The sequence below is a fragment of the Bos grunniens genome, chromosome 13 (assembly GCF_055505025.1).
Source record: "Bos grunniens cultivar Pamir isolate PY7600 chromosome 13, Bosgru_T2T1.0, whole genome shotgun sequence".
Lineage (NCBI taxonomy): Eukaryota > Metazoa > Chordata > Mammalia > Artiodactyla > Bovidae > Bos > Bos grunniens.
Genome location: NC_141177.1, coordinates 46708468 through 46733252, shown reverse-complemented (window position 1 = coordinate 46733252; position 24785 = coordinate 46708468). Strand labels below are relative to the sequence as shown.

The following is a 24785-nucleotide window of genomic DNA, read 5'->3' as shown; positions in this document are numbered from 1 at the left end:
CTGGAGTGCTTACTGCGACACATAACGTTAGTTATAAAACTGAGACAACTGGTCACTCTACAATTTAGCAAAACACCTATCAGTGTGTGTGTGTGTGTGTGTGTGTGTGTGCATGTTCACACATGTTTACCATTATCGTTTTCATATGGGTTTAAAGTCATTTTAGAGGGGAGAATAATAACCAAATATAAATCTCTTTTCAATGGATGTGCTATGTAATGAACTGTGCAGTTAAGTCATTTAGCAACTCATTTTTTAAAAAAGGATAAAGTATAAAGTTCAATAGCCATGGTGGTGTGGTTTTCGGTCACTCAGTCGTGTCCGACTCTTGGCAACCCTGGGGACTGTAGCCCACCAGACTCCTCTGCCCTTGGAATTTTCCATGCAAGAATACTGGAGTGGGGTGCCATATCCTACTCCAAGGGATCTTCTGACCCAAGGGCTGAACCCATAATTCCTGCTTCTCCTGCATTGGCAGATGGATTCTTTACCACTAGTGCCACCTCAAATAGAAACATCTTCTCTGCACTGCATACAGGTGAACAGTAGTTGAAATGATATTTCCCTTCAAGTCTCAGTAAACCCATTTTACAAGAGTAAATTCATTTTAATCATGTGATGTTGACACATTGAACATCAGGCACCACACCTGGTGGGGGACATTTTCTGGGATGAGTGACCCATCCCGTGTAATGAAAGTGATTTTTACTGTCTGGTTAATCTAATTTTTTCAAAATGTTCATAAAATTGTAGATTGAGCTGTACCTGAATAACACTAAATAGTAAGACAACTGATACTGAATTATTCAACTTAACAACTTCTTGGACCAAAAATGTTGCAGCAATGTAGGGGCACTGATTGAATCACTGAACATCCATGAATAGATAATAATTTTCCAAAAAAAAAAAAGAGAGAGAGAAAGCAGCCTCCCACTTATATGTCATCATCTTGAAGTAGTTATTAGGTCATCTCTTTCCTTTGACAATGGGCTTCCGAGGTGGTGCAGTGGTAAAGAATCCACCTGCCAATACAAGAGACATAAGAGATGCAGGTTTGATCCCTGGTCGGGAAGATCCCCTGGAGGAGGGCATGGAAACCCACTCCAGTATTCATGCCTGGAGAATCCCATGGACAGAGGAGCCTGGTGGGCTACAGTCCATAGATTCACAAAAAGTCAGACATGACTGGCCAACTGAGCATGTGGTGAGTTCCTCTGATAATATGTATCTAATGGGAAAAAGTACATTTCTATCCTGCATTTCCAGTAAGACTGTATTTCATAGTAACTTCTCCCCACCAAAAAACTTCATGTGATGAGAGAAAGCTTTATTTTACAGAAGTATATCCCATGGACGGAGGAGCCTGGTGGGCTGCAGTCCATGGGGTCGCTAAGAGTCAGACATGACTGAGCGACTTCACTTTCACTTTTCACTTTTATGAGTTGGAGAAGGAAATGGCAACCCACTCCAGTGTTCTTGCCTGGAGAATCCCAGGGACGGGGAGCCTGGTGGGCTGCCATCTATGGGGTCACACAGAGTCGGACACGACTGAAGCGACTTAGCAGCAGCAGCAGCATGCTATCTATTAAGAGAAAAAGAAGGATTGAATTAGATTTTTTTAAATAATTTTATTTATTTTGGGCTGTGCTAGGTCTTTGTTGCTGTGAGGGCTTGTCTCTAGTTGCACTGAGCTGGGGCTACTCTGTAGTTGTGGTGAGCGGGCTTTGGTAGTTGCAACTCAGTAGATGTGGTTCCTGGGCCCTAGAGCATGGGCTCAATGGTTATGGCACACAGGCTTAGTTGCTCCTCAACATGTGGGATCTTCCTGGACCAGGGATCAAACCGCTGTCTCCTTCATTGGCAGGCAGATTTTTTATCACTGAGCCACCAAGGAAACCCCTGAATTAGATTTTAATTGTTATCATTCCCTAATGAAATTATTGACCCAGGGCAAGAACCGTCAACTAGTGTTAAAAGCATGAAGTGCCATGGTTTGCAGGGAATCTGACTTTCACAGGGTGCCGAAGTAACACCACAGAAATTTCCTCCCAGCCACACAATAAATGTAAGCGTACATTTTTGGAGGGATCAGATTTTCATCACCTAATGCAGTGGTCACATTTAGCCCCATGAATGGGGAACCATCAGATGTCGTGTCTCCTGATGTGGCACACAACAAAGTGCAAACCATTGGCTGCAGAGTATTCTAGTCAGAGTGTTTAACATGCATCCAGCAGAGTTTTAGACCTGATTTTCACTGTAAGAAAATAGAGGGAATGGGGGAAGTTCACTGACTGCCCCTGAAGGCACCCAGACAAATGAAGGTGAATCATTCTTCTGGGATCCTTGGTCTGGGATCAAGTGTATAATGGAAAAAAAATTAGAGATGATTCTACATTAGAAGAAAACTAAGGGGTGTAACAACTTTATTCAACATGTGGGCCTGAAGTAGACTCAAATTTGGGCAATCTAGGTCTAAAGGGTATTTTGGGTAAAATAGAGGAAATTTACATGTGGATAGACTATTAGACAAACAGAAGTTTTGAATTATAAAGGTAAAGTTCATTAAGCTAGAGAATCAGGATATGAAACAACTTGCAAAGTATTATTTCATCTTAATAAATACACACACATGGTACCTGAAAATGTAACCAAAATTATATTAAAGATAATCTCCAGTGGTAGGAATTCAGTGCTTTTATTTTCTTATTTTTATCTTATTTTTGTCTTTCTCAAGGACCATATACAGCTTTTGTAACAATAACACATATTTGTTTATTAAAAAAACAAAAGCACATGCTGAAGCTGGGCATGCCTTGATTCAATGAGCCTAAAGTTTCAGACCTTTCTGGTACCTGGCACTATTACTGCAATAAAATTAAATTCCTTTAAACAGAGAACTTTTAATCCCAGGAAAAAAGTATTGGTGAAGATTTGCTCTTCTCCTTCTTGTTTACTGCTAATAATATATCTTCTGATGGTAAAGGAATTCTATTTTAATGAAAAGAAGACAAACATAGAAGTACGGATGGGAGGAAATTTGTGCAGAGGAAATGGGAAGGGAAGTGGGGAGTGAAAAGAGGAACAGGTGACATCCATTTTCAGGTTCTGTGACGAACAAATGGAAAAAGGCCACCACTCCACCCAGCAGCCACAGACCATTCCTTCTGCAAGCCTTGTCTGTCTACCCATCTGTGCACAGTCATTTAAAAAAAATTATTATTTTTATTTTGGCTGTGCTGGGTCCTTGTTGCTGTGCACAGGCTTTCTTTAGGTATAGTGCTCGAGGTTCTCACTGCTGTGGCTTCTCTTGTTGTGGGGCACTGGCTCTAGGGCACATGGGCTTCAGTAGTTGTGGCTTGTGGGCCAAGTTGTCCCATGGCACGTGGAATCTTCCCAGACCAGTGATCGAACCTGTGTCCCCTGCATTGGCAGGCAGATTCCTAACCACTGAACCACCTGGGAGTCCTGTGAACAGCCACTTGTCCCTATAAACAATCTCAACATAGTATATGAACTACACACCTACTTATCTGGTTTTCTCTAGACTGTCATTTTCCTGAGAGTAAGTGACGGATCTTTGAAACCTCTGAATCTCAAGAATCTAACACAACATCTGGAACAGAATGGTTGCTTATACATTGACACTTTTGGAGGAAGCGTTCCAAGAAAACATAAACTAATACTTACAACAGTCTAAGAAAATGCCCCAGCCACTAATATTACGTCTGTATATGTCACCAAAATTAAAAAAACACATTTTGAAGTTAATGATGTCCAAAACAGCCAGACAGAAAATTCTTGCCAAGAAGTCTGCATGCATGCATGCATGCTAAGTCACTTCAGTCAAGTCCACCTCTTTGAGACCCCATGAACTGTAGCCTGCCAGACTTCTCTGTTCCTTGAGATTCTCCAGGCAGGAATACTGGACTGGGTTTCTGTGCCTGCAGACCTCAGGAAATCCATGCCCCACAAGATCAGCTGATAATCTCAGATATTTCAGTCTTTGCTCTCTAGATTTAAGACCGCAGAGGGCAGCTTCTTCAAGAGGGAACTTTGGGTTCTGAGTGTGGAGCATTCAGACCCCAGGTGTCCTCAAGCGCCTCCTCCATCTGACTGGGAAGGCAGAGTTGAGTCCTACTGAGTAGGTCCAGGCCCTGACAACACTGTGACTTCTTGTGTCCCCAGACATGCTGACTCCTGACTCCATTACTAACCAGCTGTAATACCCTACGCTAAGGGTCCTCACCCATAAAAAGGCTGGAACTTGGACTGTACTTCACTTCAGTTCAGTCGCTCAGTCGTATCTGACTCTTTAGGACCCCATGAATCGCAGCATGCCAGGCCTCCCTGTCCATCACCAACTCCCAGAGTTCACTCAAACTCACGTCCATCGAGTCGGTGATGCCATCCAGCCATCTCATCCTCTGTCATCCCCTTCTCCTCCTGCCCTCAATCCCTCCCAGCATCAGAGTCTTTTCCAATGAGTCAACTCTTCGCATGAGGTGGTCAAAGTACTGGAATTTCAGCTTTAGCATCAGTCCTTCCAAAGAACACCCAGGGCTGATCTCCTTTAGAATGGACTGGTTGGATCTCCTTGCAGTCCAAGGGACTCCCAAGAGTCTTCTCCAACACCACAGTTCAAAAGCATCAATTCTTCCACGCTCAGCTTTCTTCACAGTCCAACTCTCACATCCATACATGACTACTGGAAAAACCATAGCCTTGACTAGATGGACCTTTGTTGGCAAAGTAATGTCTCTACTTTTGAATATGCTATCTAGGTTGGTCATAACTTTCCTTCCAAGGAGTAAGCATCTTTTAATTTCATGGCTGCAGTCACCATCTGCAGTGATTTCGGAGCCCAAAAAAATAAAGTCTGACACTGTTTCCACTGTTTCCCCATCTATTTCCCATGAAGTGATGGGACCAGATGCCATGATCTTCGTTTTCTGAATGTTGAGTTTTAAGCCAACTTTTTCACTCTCCTCTTTCACTTTCATCAAGGGGCTCTTTAGTTCTTCTTCACTTTCTGCCATAAGGGTGGTGTCATCTGCATATCTGAGGTTATTGATATTTCTCCCAGCAATCTGGATTCCAGCTTGTGTTTATCCAGTCCAGAGCTTCTCATGATGTACTTTGCATATAAGTTAAATAAGCATGGTGACAATATACAGCCTTGATGTACTCTTTTTCCTATTTGAAACCAGTCTGTTATTCCATGTCCAGTTCTAACTGTTGGTTCCTAACCTGCATATAGATTTCTCAAGAGGCAGGTCAGGTGGTCTGGTATTCCCATCTCTTTCAAAATTTTCCACAGTTTAGTGTGATCCACACAGTCAAAGGCTTTGGAGTAGTCAATGAAGCAGAAATAGATGTTTTTCTAGAACTCTCTTGCTTTTTCGATGATCCAGCGGATGTTGGCAATTTGATCTCTGGTTTCTCTGCCTGTTCTAAAACCAGCTTGAATATCTGGAAGTTCATGGTTCATGTATAGCTGAAGCCTGGCTTGGAGAATTTTGAGCATTACTTGACTAGCGTGTGAGATGAGTGCAATTGTGCGGTAATTTGAGCATTCTTTGGCATTGCCTTTCTTTGGGATTGGAATGAAAACTGACCTTTTCCAGTCCTGTGGCCACTGCTGAGTTTTCCAAATTTGCTGGCATATTGATTGCAGCTCTTTCACAGCATCATCTTTCAGGATTTGAAAGAGTTCAACTGGAATTCCATCACCTCCACTAGCTTTGTTCGTAGTGATGCTTTTTAAGGCCCACTTGACTTCACATTCCAGGATGTCCGGCTCTAGATGAGTGATCACACCATCGTGATTATCTTGGTTGTGAAGATCTTTTTTGTACAGTTCTTCTGTGTATTCTTGCCACCTCTTCTTAATATCTTCTGCTTCTGTTAGGTCCCTATCATTTCTGTCCTTTATCGAGCCCATCTTTGCATGAAATGTTCCCTTGGTATCTCTAATTAGGTTGATGTATTAAATGAAGTGCTACACGTGGAAGCCCCAGAACAATGCCTGCACCCAAGGGCTCTGTTACAGTCAGCTCCCATACCTGTTGCTATTCTATCTCACAGCGAGGATTCCATCGTCCATCCGCTGGGGCCACGAGCCCTTCCACAGTGAACTGGGATGTCCAGGACTGCCATTTATGACTGCTCTGTTCTCAGAAGATAGAAACAACAGCCTTGGGCATAAAATACAGGCCTCTCCTTATTTAGCCTTTGCCCATTCCTTGGCAGTGTCGTGATTTTCACTGTTTCCTTAGTATCTCCTCAGTCAGTGCTCAGTGGTGTCTGATTCTTTGTAACCCCCTGGACTGTTGCCCACCAGGCTCCTCTGTCCATGGGATTCTCCAGGCAAGAATACCAGAGTGGGTTGCCATGCCCTCCTCCAGGGGATCTTCCCAACCCAGGGATCAAACCCAGGTCTCCTGCATTGCAGGCAGATTCTTTACCATCTGAGCCACCAGGGAAGCCCAGTACCTCTTCAACTTCAGCCTAAACCATAGTAATTTGTTCCCCTTCTCCAGGATGTGATTTCCATGAGAATCTACAGTTATTTAAAAATGAAAACCATAAAACACTCTTCATCTGCCCCCTTCAGGTAAAGATGACATTTCACAACAATTGCAAAAGTAACTGCTTTCTAAAACGCATGTGATTAAAAATGTCCCCTTCGTGGTGTGATTTTATTCCTGGAAATGACTGTATTGCCAACAGAAACTCATCACATTTTAAAAACTTGGAAACAGAATTTTCAAATCTATTTTAAAACCTCTCAAAAAGTTTCAGCAAATTATTAAAGTCAATTTTTTGAAAATAAAAATGTAACACTTTACGACAAATTGACAAGAACTGACAGATCTCAAAGAACACTTATAAGCATGACTTCAGCCAAACCATTTATATAATTTGTGGATAGGACTGAAAACAGGTAGCAAATACAGTCAGAAATTCACCTCTTCTGCATGAACCTAGCTTGTCTTGAAGTATCTCTGTTAAAGATGGCATTAAAAACAAGTCTCTAATTAACCTGAACTTGAGTCCCAATCTTTAAATCATTATTAAATCTAGATTTTTAAAAATATATATAAAGCAATTCAAACTATATAGTTTTCACTAAAAATAGCCTATTTATCATATCAATAATTATTTATCCATTAACAGTGACATTTTGATGGGAACAAAAAGCATTTTTGTATCATCAAGAGATAAAACAAAATTATTTCAAAATATTGTTTATATCATTTTGCCTTTTAGAAAACTTTGTTTTGTATGTTTTACTATTTACATGATATATTAGCATAATGTCCATATATACAGTGTGTAAATAATTGACTATATATCAGATCCACTTGCTCAAAATATTTTAATGATAAGGGTGTATAATTAAAAAGTGTAAGGTTCATTAATCTAGATGAATTTTTCTCAAAACCTGGTTTGAAAAGCATCTGTGTCAGTATCACTCTAGACCCTAAGCTCAGAAAACCTCACTTGGGCATGTATAGTTGAGATCTAGAAACTGCCTTTTTAACAAGCACCCCTACTACAGGTGGTTCATGGGCTATATATATATATATATATATATATATATATATAAGGTACTGAAGGAAATAAAAAAAAGCCTCCTATGGAGACCACAAGTGCCTGTGTGTGGCAGCCATGTGCCATAGGCAATGACCATCATCAGCTGTCTCCTTGCTAGCCTTGTTGAAAGTTGAAGGAAAGACTTCGCAAAACTGACCTCTCCCCAGTGTATGAACTTCTGACCCCCAGTGAAGACATTACTTCCTAAAGGATGATTCTGGAATAATCCACCCTGTTGAAAATCTATGTGGCCCCCAGAAGGGCTTTAAAAATGACTCTGAACTTCCCTAGGGTACAGTAGATGAGAATCCGTCTGCCAATGCAGGGGGCACGGGTTCGATCCCTGGTCTGGGAAGATTCCACATGTTGCGGAAAGTAAGCCCGTGTGCCACAAATACTGAGCCTGAGTGTGGCAGCTACTGAAGCCTGTGTGCCTAGAGCCTGTGCCCTGCAACAAGAGAGCCCACAGCAGTGAGAGTGCATGCACTGCAATGAAGAGTAGCCCCGCTCACTGCAACTACAGAAAGCCTGAGAGCAGCAATGGAGACCCAGAGCAACCCAAAATAAATAAATAAATAAATAGTTTTAAAAAATGACTGCTTTCTGCAGTTTTAGAAGTGGTGGCCTGTATTAACCATTGCAGGATCATCAGAGGACAAACTCATGGAAAGACTCCCACAAGTGTGATTTCATTTTGTTGCAGCTGAGGGTCCAAGTTTAAAACTTAAAAAAAAAAAAAAAAAGTAAAATGTAAGTAAACAAATAACACAAATTTTAAAACATTTCCCCAAACGGTACCACTTTTAGACCGAGGCAAAGGGCCACTGCCCTGAGCCTTTCTTTGAAAGGCCCTGCATCACATGCAATGGCACCCCACTCCAGTATGGCACCCCACTCCAGTACTCTTGCCTGGAGAGTCCCATGGACAGAGGAGCCTGGTGGGCTGCAGTCCATGGGGTCGCTAAGAGTCGGACATGACTAAGCGACTTCACTTTCACTTTTCACTTTCATGCAATGGAGAAGGCAATGGCACCCCACTCCAGTACTCTTGCCTGGAAAATCCCATGGACAGAGGAGCCTGGTGGGCTGCAGTCCATGGGGTCGCTAAGAGTCGGACATGACTGAGCGACTTCACTTTCACTTTTCACTTCATGCATTGGAGAAGGAAATGGCAACCCACTCCAGTGTTCTTGCCTAGAGAATCCCAGGGACGGGGAACCCGGTGGGCTGCCGTCTATGGGGTCGCACAGAGTCGGACACGACTGAAGCGACTTAGCAGCAGCAGCAGCAGCAGCAGCATCACAAGCACGCGCGCGCGCGCGCACACACACACACACACACGCAGAGGGAAATTAAAGAACATACGATATCTCTGTCATTTGGGAGTCAGGACTCAACAAGGATACAGTGAAACTTTAAAATTCAACATCTGCTCTTGTGACTAACTCCATTCAGGACCCATGGAAATGGGTTTGCTGTGTGTCCTCAAAATAGAAGGTGTTTACATCGAAACGTTGTAAAGGTTTGGGCTATGCTGCTCAGAACACTGGAGGTGAACACTGCCTCAAGAGCAGGCAGAAAAGACAAATGAATCAACCTGGCAGACCCCACAAAGGCCTTCCCTCATGCAGTATCATTTCCCAGCAGGCCTGGCACTGTTTTCTTGCTTCTTCAATACACGGTTCTGCAGGTTTTGAACGTTTAGCAAATCCTTGCAATAGTTGCCCCTGGCAGCAGAACATTCTACTGTCAATTCATATCACTACCAGGTTGGTAACTCTATAAATCCACACAAGTAATTCATGAAATCGAATACCAATACTTTACCTTGAAAACCAGCTACATTAGCATAGCAAATACTTCTATTTGCTTAAAATAGTTCAAATTTGTTTTCCAAAAATTAAATAAAATAATTAAATAAATAAAATAAAATAAAATAAATAAAAAAAATTTAAAAATTAAATAAAATTTCATCTTTTTATAAAAGTCTTATATTCATTAGTTATAATTTTTCTTTTCTATTTGAATGTATAATTTGAGTATTTTAGCATAAAAAATAGCATATTATAAATAATATGTATTAAATAAATTTAACTTAAATTTTCCCATATTTATATTAATACACATTCTTGATAAACATATATTCAAATTTTTGGACACTTTTAGTAGAATTACAGTGTATTTGCAACCCTTCAGGACACAAATTATAGAATATTGATTATAACGATACAGTGATTTTTACTGAAATGCAGACAAAAAAATCAATTCAATGAGATAGATAGTAAATTATGAATTATTTTTCTTTCATTTCATCACTCATCTAAACATTTCCAGCCCAACAACAAAACACCCAGACATATGCAATAACAATTACGCTTACTTGTCTTCGATATTTTCCCAACAAAAGCCATAACTTTACTTAGTTTTCCACTTTTTACCATGATGGTATATTTGTCAAGGTAGAAGGATGGAACATATTTTATTTAACTGTGTTTTAGCTGATTTTATAACTTTTAAATATTTAGACATACGGTCTGTGGGCGTTCATTTGTACTCTTGCCGTGGGCTCTGCAAATGTTAGAGGCAGGCCTGACAAAGGAAAACAAGACAAAACAAAACATAACAGAGACAAAACAGCAAGCTGAGGGTTAGGAAGTTGTAAGGACCATCTTAACCAAAGCCTCTTAATCAAAGCTGCTGGGCTTTAACCGCACTCAAGATATGCCACTTTCAACTGTGCTGTGCCCACTCCTATAACAGACAGCGTTCCAGCCTGCTGCGATTGTGCTAAAGCATGCTGTTTTTAATTGCTGAACCACTTCAATACCCAAATGGGAAGGATCCTCTCTGGATTTAGAGAACCCGCAGAAGATGCAGAAGTCACTGACTTTTGAGTGAACTCACACAGGCAGACTGACGTGACCTACAGCCTTTTCATCGCCATGTCTGAGCCATGGGATGTCATATCCAGGTAACACTGAGAGTCCACATTCTCCCCACCCAGGAGAAAGGCCACGGACAGAAGGGAAAAAGAACACAGTGGCCTCAAATGCCATGCGGTTCAGTGAGGAGCCAGAAGATGTGCAACCACACAGTTAGCTGTGCCTACGATTATCCAGCAAGCGTTCACAGCTCTTTTTCTCTGTCCTGCCTATGGACCTTCAAAGAAGCAGTTAGTCTGAGCTGGGCGACTCAGCAAACAAGCTCTGGTATCTGCCTGATTCCACTCAAATCCTGACTCCACCAGTTACCAACTAGGGACGTAGGGCACTTCTACCCCTCTTCTACAAGATGGATACTAATGGGTACTTTCCCCAAAGGATGGCTGTGAGAATTATATGGGTTGGGTTCCTAGAAGAGTGTGGGAGCATGCGTTACTGTTGTTCAGTCGCAAAGAGTTGTGTCCGACTCTTTGCGACCCCAAGGACTGCAGCACACCAGGTTTCCCTGTCCTTCACTATCTCCTGGAGTTTGATCAAATTCATGTCCATTGAGTCGGTGATGCTATCCAACCATCTCATGTAGTAAGGGCAAAAAAAAATATTCTTAGTTATGCCCCCATTTAAAAGATCTGAAGGAGTAGTATTAGGACATATGTCTTTTCAAGAATTATAGTGTAGTAGATTTACAATATTATATTAGGTTCAGGTATACAACATGATGATTCAATATTTTTATAGATAATGCTCCATCTAAAGTTATTATGTTAGCTATATTCCATGTGCTGTACAATATATCCTTATATCTTATTTATTTTATACATAGTAATTTGTACTTCTTTTAATACTCTACCCTATCTCACCCCTTTACCTGCCCTCTCCCCACTGGTAACCACTAGCTCATTCTCTGTTTATTTAGTGTTATCTGTGAGTCTATTTCCAATTTGTTATTCATTCCTTTGTTTTATATTTTAGACACCACATATGACATCGGACAGTTTCTCTGTCTGACCTATTTCACTTATTATAATACCCTCCATGTCCATCCAAGTTATTAAAAATGAGGTCATATGTTTTGAGCAGACCACTACTGCAGGTCCAATAAAAAAAATCTGGGCTATTTGTCCATTGTAAGGCTCCCCTTATCCTAGACTTTAGGTCACTTAAACAGAATAATTAATTGGCCTAACATCTTTTTTCCTTTTCCCTTTCTCCCAGCCCAAGCTCCCTTCTGAGCAGTACTGTGATAGCCTACAACATCAAAGGGGTTCCCTGCTGGCTCAGTGGTAAAGAATCCCCCAGTCCATGCAAGAGATGCCAGTTTGATCCCTAAATCGAGAACATCCCCTGGAGAAGGAAATGGCAACCCACTCTAGTATTCTCGCCTGGGGAAATCTCGTGGACAGAGGAGCCTGGCAGGTTACAGTCTTGGGGTCCCAAGAGAGTCGGACATGACTTAGCAACTAACAACATCAAAGCCCACTTCACGAAGGTCAGTGAACACCAAAACAAAGAGACAGAGAATTACTCAGGGCCACAAACACAGTCCAAGGTGCAGCTGCTTTCCTGTGGCTCTGTGGCCCAGACATATGGGCCACAGTTATAATTTCTCCCCTGCAACCTCTCTCTCCCTCCCTTCAACACTTTTCCTAAAAGTGTAAAAGTGGAGGAAAGTTCAAAGAGGCCTGGACATGGGAAGGAAGAAAGATGGTGCACTAACCTCTGTATATTTATTTGTTCTTACTGTTTTGGTTATTGCTTCATACAGAAGCCCTAAAATTCTCTCCTGAAACCCAGAGGTTTGGGGCATAAACCTAGAAAAAGTCTGATGTAAGAGGTCAAGATGCTGTTTTTCAATCAGGCTCAAATTTCTGAAATAATGATCTCTTTTTGCATGTTTTTGGGAAGGACTGTCTGTAATATGGTTACAAAATTTTTAGCAGACACACCAAATGGCCCTTCTATCATCTTCAAGGTCCCTCATGTGTTTCCACAGATGATTTGCAGATTACTGGATTCAAGCAATCTTTATATCAGACACTCTAAAACTTTTTAGATGAGGTAGGTATGTCTCCCTGTGTTTTTTTTTAACAGGTCTGAAAGCTAGGCAAGGATCATGTCTTTTAAAGTAAATTTAATGCATTTGTTGGCAGGATTTTGCATACAGGTGCCCCATAAATATTGACTGTTGATTACTAAAAAAGAAAACAATGAAAAAACAGTTCAAATTTTGTGGGACTTTTTTGGTAGGGGAGGGCTAAGCCAGAAATAGTCATTCTTATCAACTAATCACTATTTTACATGACTACAAAAAACAAACATCAAAAATCAAATATCAATACCTTAAAAGACGCTTAAAATTTAAAATGTACATGGCCTCAAAACTTTTGTGCAAGTAATTAGACTGATTCTCTAAACACACAGCCTGTTCATAGGAGAAGAGAAAGCAATTTGTCACTCCATCTCCATTCCAGTTCTTGTTTGTGGCAGCTTCTAGCCACGCAAAAAGCACACCTCCAAGCTCACTCAAAGTAACTAAGATCATCTTTGCACAGGAGTGCATTACATAGGGTACTGGCTAAGTTCCTTTAGCTAGAACCCTCAAAACATAGCAACTTAAAGAAGAGGAAGTTTGTCTCCCAGTAGAGTCCAGAGCTCAGTAGCCTAGGTGGTAGTGGGGGGAGAGAGGGGCAAGGGGAACAAACATGGTGGTGGTTTAGTCAGTGCTAAGTTGCGTCTGATTCTTAGGACTCCATGGACTGTAGCCAGCCAGGCTTCTCTGTCTATGGGATTCTCCAGGCAAGAATACTGAAGTGGGTTGCCATTTCCTTTTCCAGAGGATCTTCAAACTCTGGTCTCTTGCATTGCAGGCAGATTCCTTACCAACTGAGCTACAAGGGAAGCCAGACCTGGGGTCAAATCTAGTTTGCTGTCTAAGGTAAGAGTAGTTTCCACATCTTTAAATGGCTGGGGGAAAAAAAAAAGAAAGGTAGCATATTTCGTGGCACATGACAACTTTATACAATTCAATCTTCAGTGTCCATTAAATAAAATTTTACAGGAACACTGACCCACAACTCATTCACAGTCTAGTATTATCTACTGCTACTTTTTGCACTACAAATGGCAAAATAGAACAGAGAGATTATGACCTACAAAGCCTAAGAGCATTTATTATCCGGCCTTTTACAGACATAGTATGCTGAGCCCAAGCCAGGGAGCTCTAACTCAGGTGGTCCATCCAAGGCTCCAGGTTCTTTTCATCTTGCACTGGCTCCCCCGTTTTAGAGGTTGTTTTCCGATTGGCAGATTCAGGCCACTCCTACATCCGTGCCCATTCAGGGCACTCCCACACCTGTGCCCCAGCCCTCCTTAACAAAGAGCAATTAAAAAGAAGGGCAAACAAAATTTCTTTTTCAGCATGGTAAGCAGAAGTTGCACACATCAGTTTTGTTCACAAGCTTTCCTTTGGTGAACTTATTCAGATATTCTACACAGTTTGCTGTACAGCAGAAACTAACACACCACTGTAAATCAACCATGTAAATCATCCAATAAATTGTTTAAGAAAGATTCTACCCAGAGATGAAAACAAGGAAGCTGAAAGTGAAAGCAGGGAGGGTGGATAAAGGGGGTGGAGTGAACCAAAAACTTGATACAGCCATGGAGTACATATTGTAATTAAATCTTAAAGACCTATTGAGTGCCTTAAGTCCATTTTAGGTTCCAAATATGGAGAGTCATCCTTGCTTATGATGAAAAGTCTTCACGATATTTATTAAAATGGCCACTTTTTGATGTGAAGACAAATTTATTTTTAAGCTAGAACTTCTGCAAGAAATTCTCATATTTCAATGCACATGTTGAGGACAAAATGTTCTCCAGGTTCCCCTCAGGACCCATGCAGTAAAGACAGAAAATATTCTGGAAGCAAGAGAAAAGATGAAGCCTCAGTTAGGGCTCCAGAGTTACTTCCAGTCCTGTCTCAAGCTCTATGACGTAGAAGAAGACATGAACTCACCCAGATCTCAGCTCTGCTCACTGCTTATTACAAGTATTTTCTGCACTTGTATGTAGGTAATTTTTTTAAATTGCAGTGATAAAATTTTTGCATTTTTGTCCAAGTGAACTTGCCTAGTTTGCGATCCTATCAAAGGTCCTCTTCTTGACTTGCTGTTTTTGGTGGGGGGGGGGCGGGCGGTGGCGGTGTTAATTCACATTCTATAAGTATTTATGCAAGAAAAAAGATGAATTTTCTTTTTTCAAATCACTGATGGCAGGGACTCATCACTTTTACAAAAAACATAACATTGCTGGTGGTTGGTTATCACTTGGTATGTTTGAAGAGCTCCAATCAGCTGTATTCTATCCTGGAGAATATGGCTGCCTGAAATTACTCTCTTGTTTCTTAGCAGGACGAAGACAGAAAAAAAAAGCAGCTTCATCCTAGAACAGTACTGAATTAGCCTTTTAAACGAGAACCATAACCAGGCCGCACATATTACTATTCTAATACTTGACATGTTCTGAAATTAGAAACAGAATAATATTGGAAGTTTTGGGAGCCCAAGACGATTTTAAAAATTTGAAGATTAAATTTATTACAGTCTATTGGGTGTAACATCTCTCAAAACCTTGTTAGACCAATCTACATATGGAAAGGAATTCTCCACATATATGAGAATAGTTATTTCAAACTGATGGGGGGAAAGCTCTTTCATAAATTCCATAGGAATAATTGACCATTCAATTGGAGAAGAAAAAAAATCAAATTTGAGTCCTCCCTTACAGCACATGCAAATTCATCCCAAAAGGATTAAGGAGCTGAGTGAAAACCATTTTTTGAAGTATTAGAAGAAAACATAGACTTTTGCGTGCTTGCTAAGTTGCTACAGTTGTGTCTGACTCTTTGCAACCCTATGGACTGTAGCCCACCAGGCTCCTCTGTCCATGGGAGTCTCCAGGCAAGAATACTGGAGTGGGTTGCCATGCCCTCCTCCAGGGGATCTTCGCAACCCAGGGATTGAACCCATGTCTCTTATGTCTCCGGCATTGGTGGGCGGGTTCTTTACCACTAGCACCATCTGGGAAGCCATCTACTGACCTGTGTTCATGTTTAAACCAAAGGCAAAAACCAAATTAGGTAAAAGGCAGTCTTCTTAATTCACATTGTCAATATATAAAGTATATATTTCATGGGGAAATGTTTTTTAAAGAACCTTTTTATAAATGAATAAGCATCTAACAAGGATATAAGCACATTTCTTCAACTAAGAAATACAAATGGCTTATAAATTAATGAAAAGTCTCTCAAACAATGAGACCTTTTTTGACTCATCATACAAGCAAATGTGATGAAAACCAAACATATGGCAGCATATGAGGAAATGGAAACATTGTAGGGGTATAAGCTGGGAGAAGATTGGGGGTATAAGTTGGGGGGAAATTTCTGAGGACCTATCAAAATTTTTAAATCCTGTTTCCCCCAGTCGAGCAATTCTACTTTATTTATTTATTCCTTGAGAAACACATACATGCAGAAAGAGTCCCCTACAAGAATATTTAATGTTTATAATAGTGAAAACTGAAAAGAAAGAAAAGCTCCTAGGAGAATGCATAAGCAGATTATGGTGCATGTCATACCAGTTAAAAAGGTGGAGTTCCATTTATATGGACCCGGTATGAAAGTTCTTTATGAAATCATTGAGTGAGGAAGCAAGTTATAGTTTACTATTGTGTGTGTGTGTGTGTGTGTACGTACACATATGTAAAGTATGGTCTCATTTATTTCAAAAACTCATAAAACAAAACAATGATCTGCTTATATTTGTGTATGTCACTACATGGAAAAAAAGTTGAAAAGAATGGCCACCTCTTGGCGGTTGCCTCTCAGAAATGTGACTGGGTGGAGCTGGCTGAAGAACTCTCACGTGTACTCTTTTCTTTGATGTTTGAGAGTGCATTTATGGAGAAGGCCCTCTCTGAGGGAGTTTATTCTGTACCGTGTATGCAGTTAGAGTTACATTATAAAGAAAGCAAAAATGAGATACGTCAGGGCCATCCGTTCTCCTAGTTTGCTCAGGATGTCTCTGCAGCTGGTTCTCTTGCTGCTTGCTCTGTTGTTTCACTTACGCACTCCAGTGTGTATCTTTACAAGTCAAACTGGCCAAGTGTGAGGAGGACTGGCTATTTGTTTATAAATTTACCACTTTATACTATTTGGCTGGGGAGCAACAGTCATTCCCTGGCTTTGTAATTCATTACATTGCTTATAAGTAATAACTGAAAGAGAGTTTAAAAGCAATATTAGTTTCAAAAACTTTGACCAATAATTGTTCTGAAATGTCAGGTTCCTTGGTAATATACCAAAAGGCTTATAATGAAGGCTTCTTATTTTTTTCTTTATGAGAAAGTTCAAATTACTTACATTTATAATTACACTCAAAGTTCAATAGGATGGATTAAGATTTCTGCCAAATGCTCTTAACATTTTTCTAGTTTTAGCAATAGCAATTGTTACTTGCACATTAAAAAAAAAACTTAGTAGCATAAGGCAAGTTTGTGGAAACCTTAAAATCTGTATTTTACACTTTAGTAAATTCAGGCTAAACCAATATCAGATTAATTAGAATTAAGATTAGGGTTCAAGTTTTGTGACTTGTGGCCTAAGTTTTCGGTTTTTCCCCCATATGTGGCCAGTATCCACAAACTACACACACTTTCTCAAATCTTCTGATAGTTCTTTCTAAAACTGAAAGTTTTACTTTTGAGGATTATAAAACAGTATTTCATATACTGGAGATTGGAATATAGCATAAGAAACTGAATAAAATTCATTTTAGAAAAAGGTAAAATTTAAGACGATAAATGCATCTGTACTGTGGATTAAAAGAAGGAATTTCTCTCTTGCATAGAAGATGACACTTGCAAAAATAAAATTCTGGTCTATTACACAGTATACACTCATTTGTATACTAGAGAGAGATTCTCCACACTATTTCACTTTAAAATGGACCCTCCACTGTTCTTTTTCATTTTTAAAATGGATTCCAATTATTAGGCTACAGTCTAAAGGAATTACCATGTATTAATTTTTCAATGACTTGAGACTGAGGTGTATGTTATTCCTATGACAAATTAAAAACATTTTGCAGAAAAACTTTTTGCTGTGTATATCAGATTTATAATGATCTTACGTGTAAAAATGCCTCAAAAAGTCAAAATCCTCCAAATACATTTTACATTTGAGTAAATACAGTTAAGACTAAACAATGAAATTCACTTGTCCTCTACTAGACTAAATACTACAAGAAACAGTTAGGTAAGCAGTAGAATACTGTGAAATTGCAAGCAACTGCATGCATGCCTGGTGCCTTATCCAGCACAGCTGACCAAAATATATATCAGAGGGGCGTGTTACAGCCGATTCAATTCCATTATATATGGCTGATGACCACCATCAGTCAGAGTCCTTTGAAGAGAACCAGCCTCTTCTTCCTATGAATTATAAACTGGATCTGCTTTAGTTGTGAAACTTATTCGCTGCAAGTCAGTGGCTCAAATTTTATGGTGTATCCCTGACTTCAAGTCCCCACCGCGAGGTCTGTAGACCCACGACTGCACTGAACCCACCCTACAGAAGTCAAGTGCAGTGCCCAGGGCAAGATGTGAGAGTGCCACAACCGCAAACTGTGCGATAAATGAGAACCAAGGGCATCTCGAAACGGGAACAAATGATAGATAATATTTGTCTGCCGGATGCACACAAATTTAAACCATCGCCTCTCTCTGCTTTAGACGGTGCCTCTGCCGGGGCACAGTCGCGTATTTCGGGGGATAACATAATGGAAAATTCGGGGGTGACCAGTGCTGGAAACAATGGCTTTAGTGTACGTTTTAACCACTTCCAGCCACATTAAAAGGAAGAAGCTTGGGTGGGCCACCGCGCCAGGCTGGCCAGACACATTTAGGGGAGAAAAGAACAAATGATGTCATAACTTTCAGGCCTGGGGGAAATCTACTTTCGCTCTTAAAAAAGAAAAAAAAAAAAAAGATGAAAGGTGTCGCTGCCGCAGTGGGGCCCACGGCGAGAACGCGCGCCGCGCCGTGGGGACCATACAGGTTACCAGAAGCCCCGAACTTCAATAGTACCTAAACCACAGCTTTCGCTCCTCTCATATTTGAGGCGATGGTGGGAAGGCAAGTTTCACCTGTAAGAGAATCTGATAGGAGTCTCTCTCTCCTTGCATTGTGTCCAGGCTCGGGGTCCTTCCGAGTTCCATCGCCTTTGCTCCACGCAGGTCCTGGCCACGCACTCGCCGCCTCTTCCACACCTGGGTCGCCGTGGGTTGCGCACCTGGGCCCGCCTTTACCCCGCCTTGCCTCCCTCTTCTCCAGCGCTGGCCCTGGAAGGTGACTCGTGCCTGGCTTGGAGGCAGCCAGGACCGCAGAAGCCCAAGGACACGACGAGAAAAGGGCACAAACACCTTCTGCGATCCGTTCTCACGCGTTAGAGGCACAAACCGAGCTCTAGCTAACCTCACTCCAGCTCATCGCGAGGAGGGAAAAAAAGAGGGGGGGCGCGTCGCAGGGCCCACTTCTGCCTAGCCACCCGTGGCGAAATTTCCGGCGCTCGGGCCAGCGAGGACACAGGATGCGCACCGCAGCCGCTCAGCTCCAGAGCCTGAGCCGGGAGCTACTGCATCTTCTCCAATCGCTCCCCGAAAGGAGAAGGAAATCGCCCCTTTTGCTCCCTGCCTGCGATGCCGAGGGATCTGGGAGCCGGGCCCGACTGGGTAGGAATCGCGGGCCAGGGAATCCCCGGCGGCGCCGGCTGCGGCAGCTCCTCTGCGGCGAGGGTTAACAGAGGTCCCTGCGGTGGCTTCCTCTCGCTGGCCCGGGAACGTGTATACCGCGCCCGCAGGATGTTCGCCGGCTGGGCTGGGCAGTCAGGAAACATGAGAAGGCCTCGCTATTCCTGTTCCCGGGCTGCGCGCGCCGGTCCGGGTAAATAAAGCCGCGACGCTGGCGGTGGCGGCGGTGAGCGCGCCGGAGCCCGCGCGGAAAACATGCGGCGGGGATGGGAGCGCGCCTAGCCTCGACGCGGGAGAGCCAGCCGCTCTGCCGCCGGCCGCGGGCCCCACCGCGACAGGTACAGCCTCGGCCGCGCCATCACCGCGCTGAGCCGCGGGAAGGGAGGCTCCCTCCCCTCTTTAGCAGCCCCTTCTCTCTGCGCCCGGCTCTTGGAGCTCCCGGCCCTTCCCCCACCTCCCTCCGAGGTCCTTCGGGGACGCGCCGGGGAGGGGGGTGGCGGGGGGAGGGGTGGCGGCCGAGGCTGGCTGGAGGGTCTGCGAGGACTCGGAAAGCCCACCTGGCTGCGCCCCTTTGCTTAAAATTGTTCGCGGGGGTTGGGCGGGACGGATCCGAAGGGAGGGCTCTCCCCAAGCCACAGTGGAGTGAATCTGGGTAAGTAGGGGAGCTCGGGATCCGAAAGGCGGCGTTGGGGACCGCGCGGGGGCCCCCGGGGAGGGTTAGGAGCTGCAGTTCACACGACCCCGGACGTCGGGGACCCAGCTCTCGGCCCTTTGCCGCGCTGGGATCTGCAGTGGGCCTTCCGTACCGGCTTGGGGCAGCGGGGAGGGTCGGCAAGGCGAACCTCGCGGCGCAATGGCCAGGGAAAACACGCCGTCGCACACAGAACAGGGCTGAGGTGGGGACAAACCGCGGGCCGGGAACGAGTGTGCTTCCCAAACAGAGCAGCCTGGACGCAAATCACTAACGCACAGATTATAAAAGATAAACAAGGCGCGTCCGGATAGGGGAACAAGGGCTGCGAGCGCGGATGTCCGCTTTCCCCGCTGCTCGCTGAGGCTGTCTGAACCCCAGACGTACCTGTGTGCGCGGGAGGACTCGGCGCTGCCGTACACCCAGCAGCCGGCAGAGGTCTGACTCCACCTCTCTACGAACACTGTCCGCAAGCTGAAGTTTAACCGTTGCGGTCACGACCCTAAACATCGCGCGTGGCCTCTGCTGCGGTGGCCCGAGGGCGGGGCGTGGGCGCTGGCGAGCGTGGGCACCCGGCGTGTGTGCCTGGGGGTGGCTGCCCTCGCCGGGGCGGGACGGGGTGAGGGGACGCGGATCGCGAAGCGGGGGCGGCTCGGAAGCCACGCGAGCTGTACCCCCCCGCTCCTCCCCAGGCGCGAGACGAGGAGGTGCGGCGGCTAGGGGCGGCTGCGCGCCTTCGGGCAGCCACCCGGCTGCTCCCGGGCGGCGCGGACCGGCCCGCGAGGCTCACGCGCGGCGGGCAGAGGCTCCCGGCGGTCTCGGCCCGGGAGGTGAGCCACGGACTTTTCCCCGCAGGCTCTGTGGAGCGCGGACCGTGACGCCTTTCCCTCGCTCTTTTAACACCTTTTGCAACTTCTGCAATGGTTCCCCGAGACCCCAGAAAGGGGTGGGAGGGAAAGGACTCCGAGCTCGCGGCTCGCGCCCGCGCTGCGGAAGAGGACAGCGCTGACAACCAGCTCTCGAGGGCCGGGACTCGGGCCCCTTTGACCTGCGCGGACTCTGCGCATCCGGAGCGACTGGAGGGGTGGCAGGAGCCTCGGGGGAGGGCCGCTTAACTCCCTGAGGCCACTTAACTTTCTGTCTGTGGAATCTGCTAACTTTCCCTGCCGTCACCCCCACCCCAGGAGCTGTAGCTGGAAAAAAAAAAAAAAAAGGACGCAGAGGTTTCAGCCAAACCACCCAGGATCTAGCAAACAAGCAAATCCCTGAAATCCTGTTATGCACTGGGACTCATTAACTGGGGCTGGCGGATGCGGTCGTTCGTGTTACCCCCAATTTTTCCTTTCTTCCAACCCTTCCTGACGAGCCCGAGTGGGAGCTCTGGGAGGCTTTAGACTCCGGTTGTGATTGAAGAATCACGCACGGCCCCGCGTTGTCCTCCCCCGCTTTCCGGAGTGTGCTTCATCCAGATTAAAACCAACTCTGGAAGGCTTGTTTAGGAATCACTTTCCTTTGTCAGGCGGGTAAACTGTTTCTGGCTGACATTCCTTGCGGGCTGGGAAGCCGGGGCAGAGAGGAGCGTGGGTACCAGTCCCGGGAGTGTTCGGGGGCGGTGACCCGGGTTACCGGGGAGCGGTGTAACCAGGTAGGGGAAGGCGGGAGTCCCCGGGTTCAGGTGCCGCGGCGTCGCTCCTCCCCTGGGCTCCGCAGCCCCGCGCCAAGGCCAGCTTCGGACTCGGGACGCTCCGGAGTATGAGCACTCTCCGCGAGTAATGTGATTCATCTTTATCTCCTAGAACCTGAGCCCTGCGGAGCTCCTGGCGGCCCGATCCCAAGGCGCTGCGGCCGCGCCGCGCGCCCCTGCCTGCCCGCGCCATGAACACGATCGTCTTCAACAAGCTCAGCGGCGCGGTGCTTTTTGAGGACCGCGGGGCTCCGGAGCGGGATCGGGGCGGCCGGCCCTACGGCGGCGTCCTGGACAGTCCCCACGCTCGCCCCGAGGTGGGCATTACGGACGGCCCGCCCCTCAAGGACAACCTGGGCCTGAGACACCGGAGGACCGGGTAAGCTCACTCTCCCGGGGCCTCTGCTGCCGGCTGCTGGGAGAGGTGGGGACAGAGAGACGCGGGCGCGCTGGGGGCAACCCGGGCCTGCGGGTCAGGGGCCCAGAGTTTCCTGGGAGGACAGGTCTCCGCCACCCTGTTTCGCTCATTCTCATTTTAAGATACTAGTTATTCTAAGTATGGGGGTGGGGTGGGGGATCGATTCGTTAGAACAGCTCAAAAGAGGCTCTCTGGAAACGGAGGACACCTGAAAGCGCCCCTGAGTGATCCGAAGCCTGGACCTCAGGGATGGGGGTGGGGTGGGGGTGACTGTCCCTCTCCGGACCACGATGCAGTTGCGCGGCTGAGGACGAGGCAGAAAGGCCTGCTTGGGATGCACGAGCACCGGGCAGGGTCAGGCAGTCGGGGCTCCCCGGGTCAGGCCGGCCCCGTGGGCTTCCCCATCTTGTGTCACGACAGGGCCTTGCATCGGCCAAGGTGTTGGGAAGGGCGGCTCTGCGCAGGACGCCCAGGATGCGCTCGCGGCTCGGCGGAGCCCGCCGCGAGCCCGGAGGGTGGGTGCCGCGGGCCTGGGTTTCGGTTTAGCGGGCTGAGGGCTGCGGGTTGAGTGGGAGGCGCGCAAGAGCTCGCAGGCCGCCAGCTGCTCCGGTGCAGAGGCCGTCTGCGGCCCCGCCACGTCCAGGCGACTCCGGGAGCGCCCCGCGGGGTGGGGCGGGGAGGGGGGCGGCGGGCGGCCGTGCTGGCCGGTCCATCTGAGAGATTGCATCAGCTGCTTGTTCTGCAGCGTTGCCTGTTAGTGAAGTAGAGATCGGGTTTCGTCAAAATGTTACTACCAGTCCTCACGGATGGAATTGGATTTCAAAGAGTTTAAAGAGGCAAAAGCCCTGGAGGCTGCGGCGCAGGCGCGCGTGCTCGCGGAGCGGCCAGGACGCGCGGGCGGCGGCGCGGCGACCCCTCCCGGAGCCGCCGAGGAGCGCAGCGCCCAGCACCCCGGCCCGCTCTCCCTCCTTGGAAAAAAGCTCTTCCTGAGGTCTTTTTACTTTAGCAGGTGGGACAGACCTGTCCATACTTTTAAGCTCTTCCTTATGTCGTGAAAAGTCCCCAACAGTGTTTTGGGTTACTTGTTTTTTCCGGTTCAGCATATTTCCTCCACAAACCCTTTCTTGGACAGTTTCTCCTTTACCCAAAGGAACCAAGGATACAGGGAAATTTTGCAGAGGAACCAGGGCAGGGGACGGCCATCACCTTCTAGCTTTATTCCCACCGTCTAGTGGTGACCTTTGACCACAGACGACGGGAAGCCTCAGCGGCGGGCTTGAATCCCTGAAAGAACGTTCTTGGAGAGTGTACACGGCCCGCGAGGCCAGGGCCCCTGGCGGGGACAGCCCTGCTGCGCAGATCTGACCACCTAACTCTCCAGCCTCTGGCTTCAGGATCTCTCCCCCCCGCCCCCACTCCTTTCAGTATAAAGCTGGTGGCCTTGTCCTGTGACTCCCAGGCCATCCGCGCTCTGGCACCGCCAATGCCTCCTCCATGTCCGCGCTCGCGGGGCAGGAGTCCACGCAGGCTGAGACGCGTGCAGACGCGACCCCTGGGGTCACAGAGGAGGGCGCAGCTCACGGCCCCTCCTCTCCGGCTGTCCCAGGGCCCGACAGAACGGTGGGAAGGTGCGGCACAAGCGGCAGGCCCTGCAGGACATGGCGCGGCCCCTGAAGCAGTGGTTGTACAAGCACCGCGACAACCCGTATCCCACCAAGACCGAGAAGATTCTCCTGGCGCTCGGCTCGCAGATGACGCTCGTGCAGGTAATCCGGGCCACGAGCCCCTGCCCTTCTCTTGGTGAGGCCGGGGCGCAGGCCGCTTTTCTCCTCCCCGCTGCTGGGAAAGGACGGGCCGAAATCGGCCGGTCCGGACGCTCCTCCGGCCTGTGGATGATGCGAGGCGGGCACAGGGCAGAGTTCTGATGCGGGAAGAGCCTCTGAGTTTCCTCTCATCTTATCTCAGTTTGGTCCAGGAGGGATTGTGTGGTGTTCGTTAAGGAGGGCAGTGAAAAGTCAAGGGCAGACTTACAAGAAGGTGTCCGGATTCTATACAAGTATAGATGGCTACGGATGGGACTACCCCCGCGGTGATTTTCAAACTTGTGTACGCATCAGACTCACCAAGAGGACTTGTTAAAACACGCATTGTTGCGCCCCACCCGGAGTTTGTAGTAGTCCTTGGGCGAGGACGATAATTTGCATTCTAACAAGTTCTTGGGGTGATGCTGAAGCTGCTGGCCCGACACCACACTTTGAAAACCAGACAGAAGGACACCCCACATCAGGGCCCCATGTTAAAGGTCAAGTACAGGATAACTTTTAAATTAACCATTCCTGACAGAGCTAGGAGGTGGATTGGAAAGGCAAGAAGTGGGTTTGGGATTTTCTTTTCTTTTTCTTCTTTTTTAATAAATGACACCCAGGGCATTAGCTAGAATCCACACAGTTTTGCCGCTGTTTATCTTTCTACTCAGGCTAAGAAGAGGCAGATTTCAAATGGTAGGGTTACTTGGTCAAATGTAAAGAAATGGTGTGAGTTTGTTGTCAGTCTAGTGAATTACACTGGACAAGTTTTTCCCCTCCATAATCGTATCACAAGCTTGGGTGACATAGGTAGAGCACTTATCAGCATTTTGTAG

At 46.1% G+C, this 24785-nt stretch overlaps 1 protein-coding gene and 2 long non-coding RNA genes across 15 annotated transcripts in view; 2 read left to right on the top strand and 1 right to left on the bottom strand.

The window, feature by feature from the left end:
* Positions 1-1306: 1306 nt before the first annotated feature.
* LOC147360928 (uncharacterized) lies at positions 1307-19237 on the bottom strand. Its single transcript, XR_015139510.1, has 2 exons — positions 18749-19237; positions 1307-1582 (listed from the first exon to the last, which is right to left on the bottom strand). It is a non-coding gene; the product is annotated as an uncharacterized LOC147360928 (long non-coding RNA).
* Positions 13404-14667, top strand: LOC147360929 (uncharacterized). The gene is made up of 2 exons (XR_015139509.1): positions 13404-13476; positions 14424-14667. It is a non-coding gene; the product is annotated as an uncharacterized LOC147360929 (long non-coding RNA).
* The window catches only part of MKX (mohawk homeobox), a 71648-nt gene continuing 66056 nt past the window's right edge, over positions 19194-24785 (top strand). For 3 of the 13 annotated variants that reach the window (XM_086333877.1, XM_086333871.1, XM_086333880.1), the window contains exons 1-3: positions 19194-19333; positions 21839-22105; positions 23751-23910. In XM_086333877.1, coding sequence (XP_086190003.1) covers positions 21918-22105; positions 23751-23910 — 348 coding nt within the window. In that variant the 5' untranslated portion in view covers positions 19194-19333; positions 21839-21917. Of the gene's footprint in view, positions 19334-19546; positions 20004-20738; positions 21688-21838; positions 22106-23750; positions 23911-24785 lie in introns of those variants that run through there. The other 10 variants (XM_086333876.1, XM_086333870.1, XM_086333879.1 and 7 more) reach the window with 7 other exon arrangements.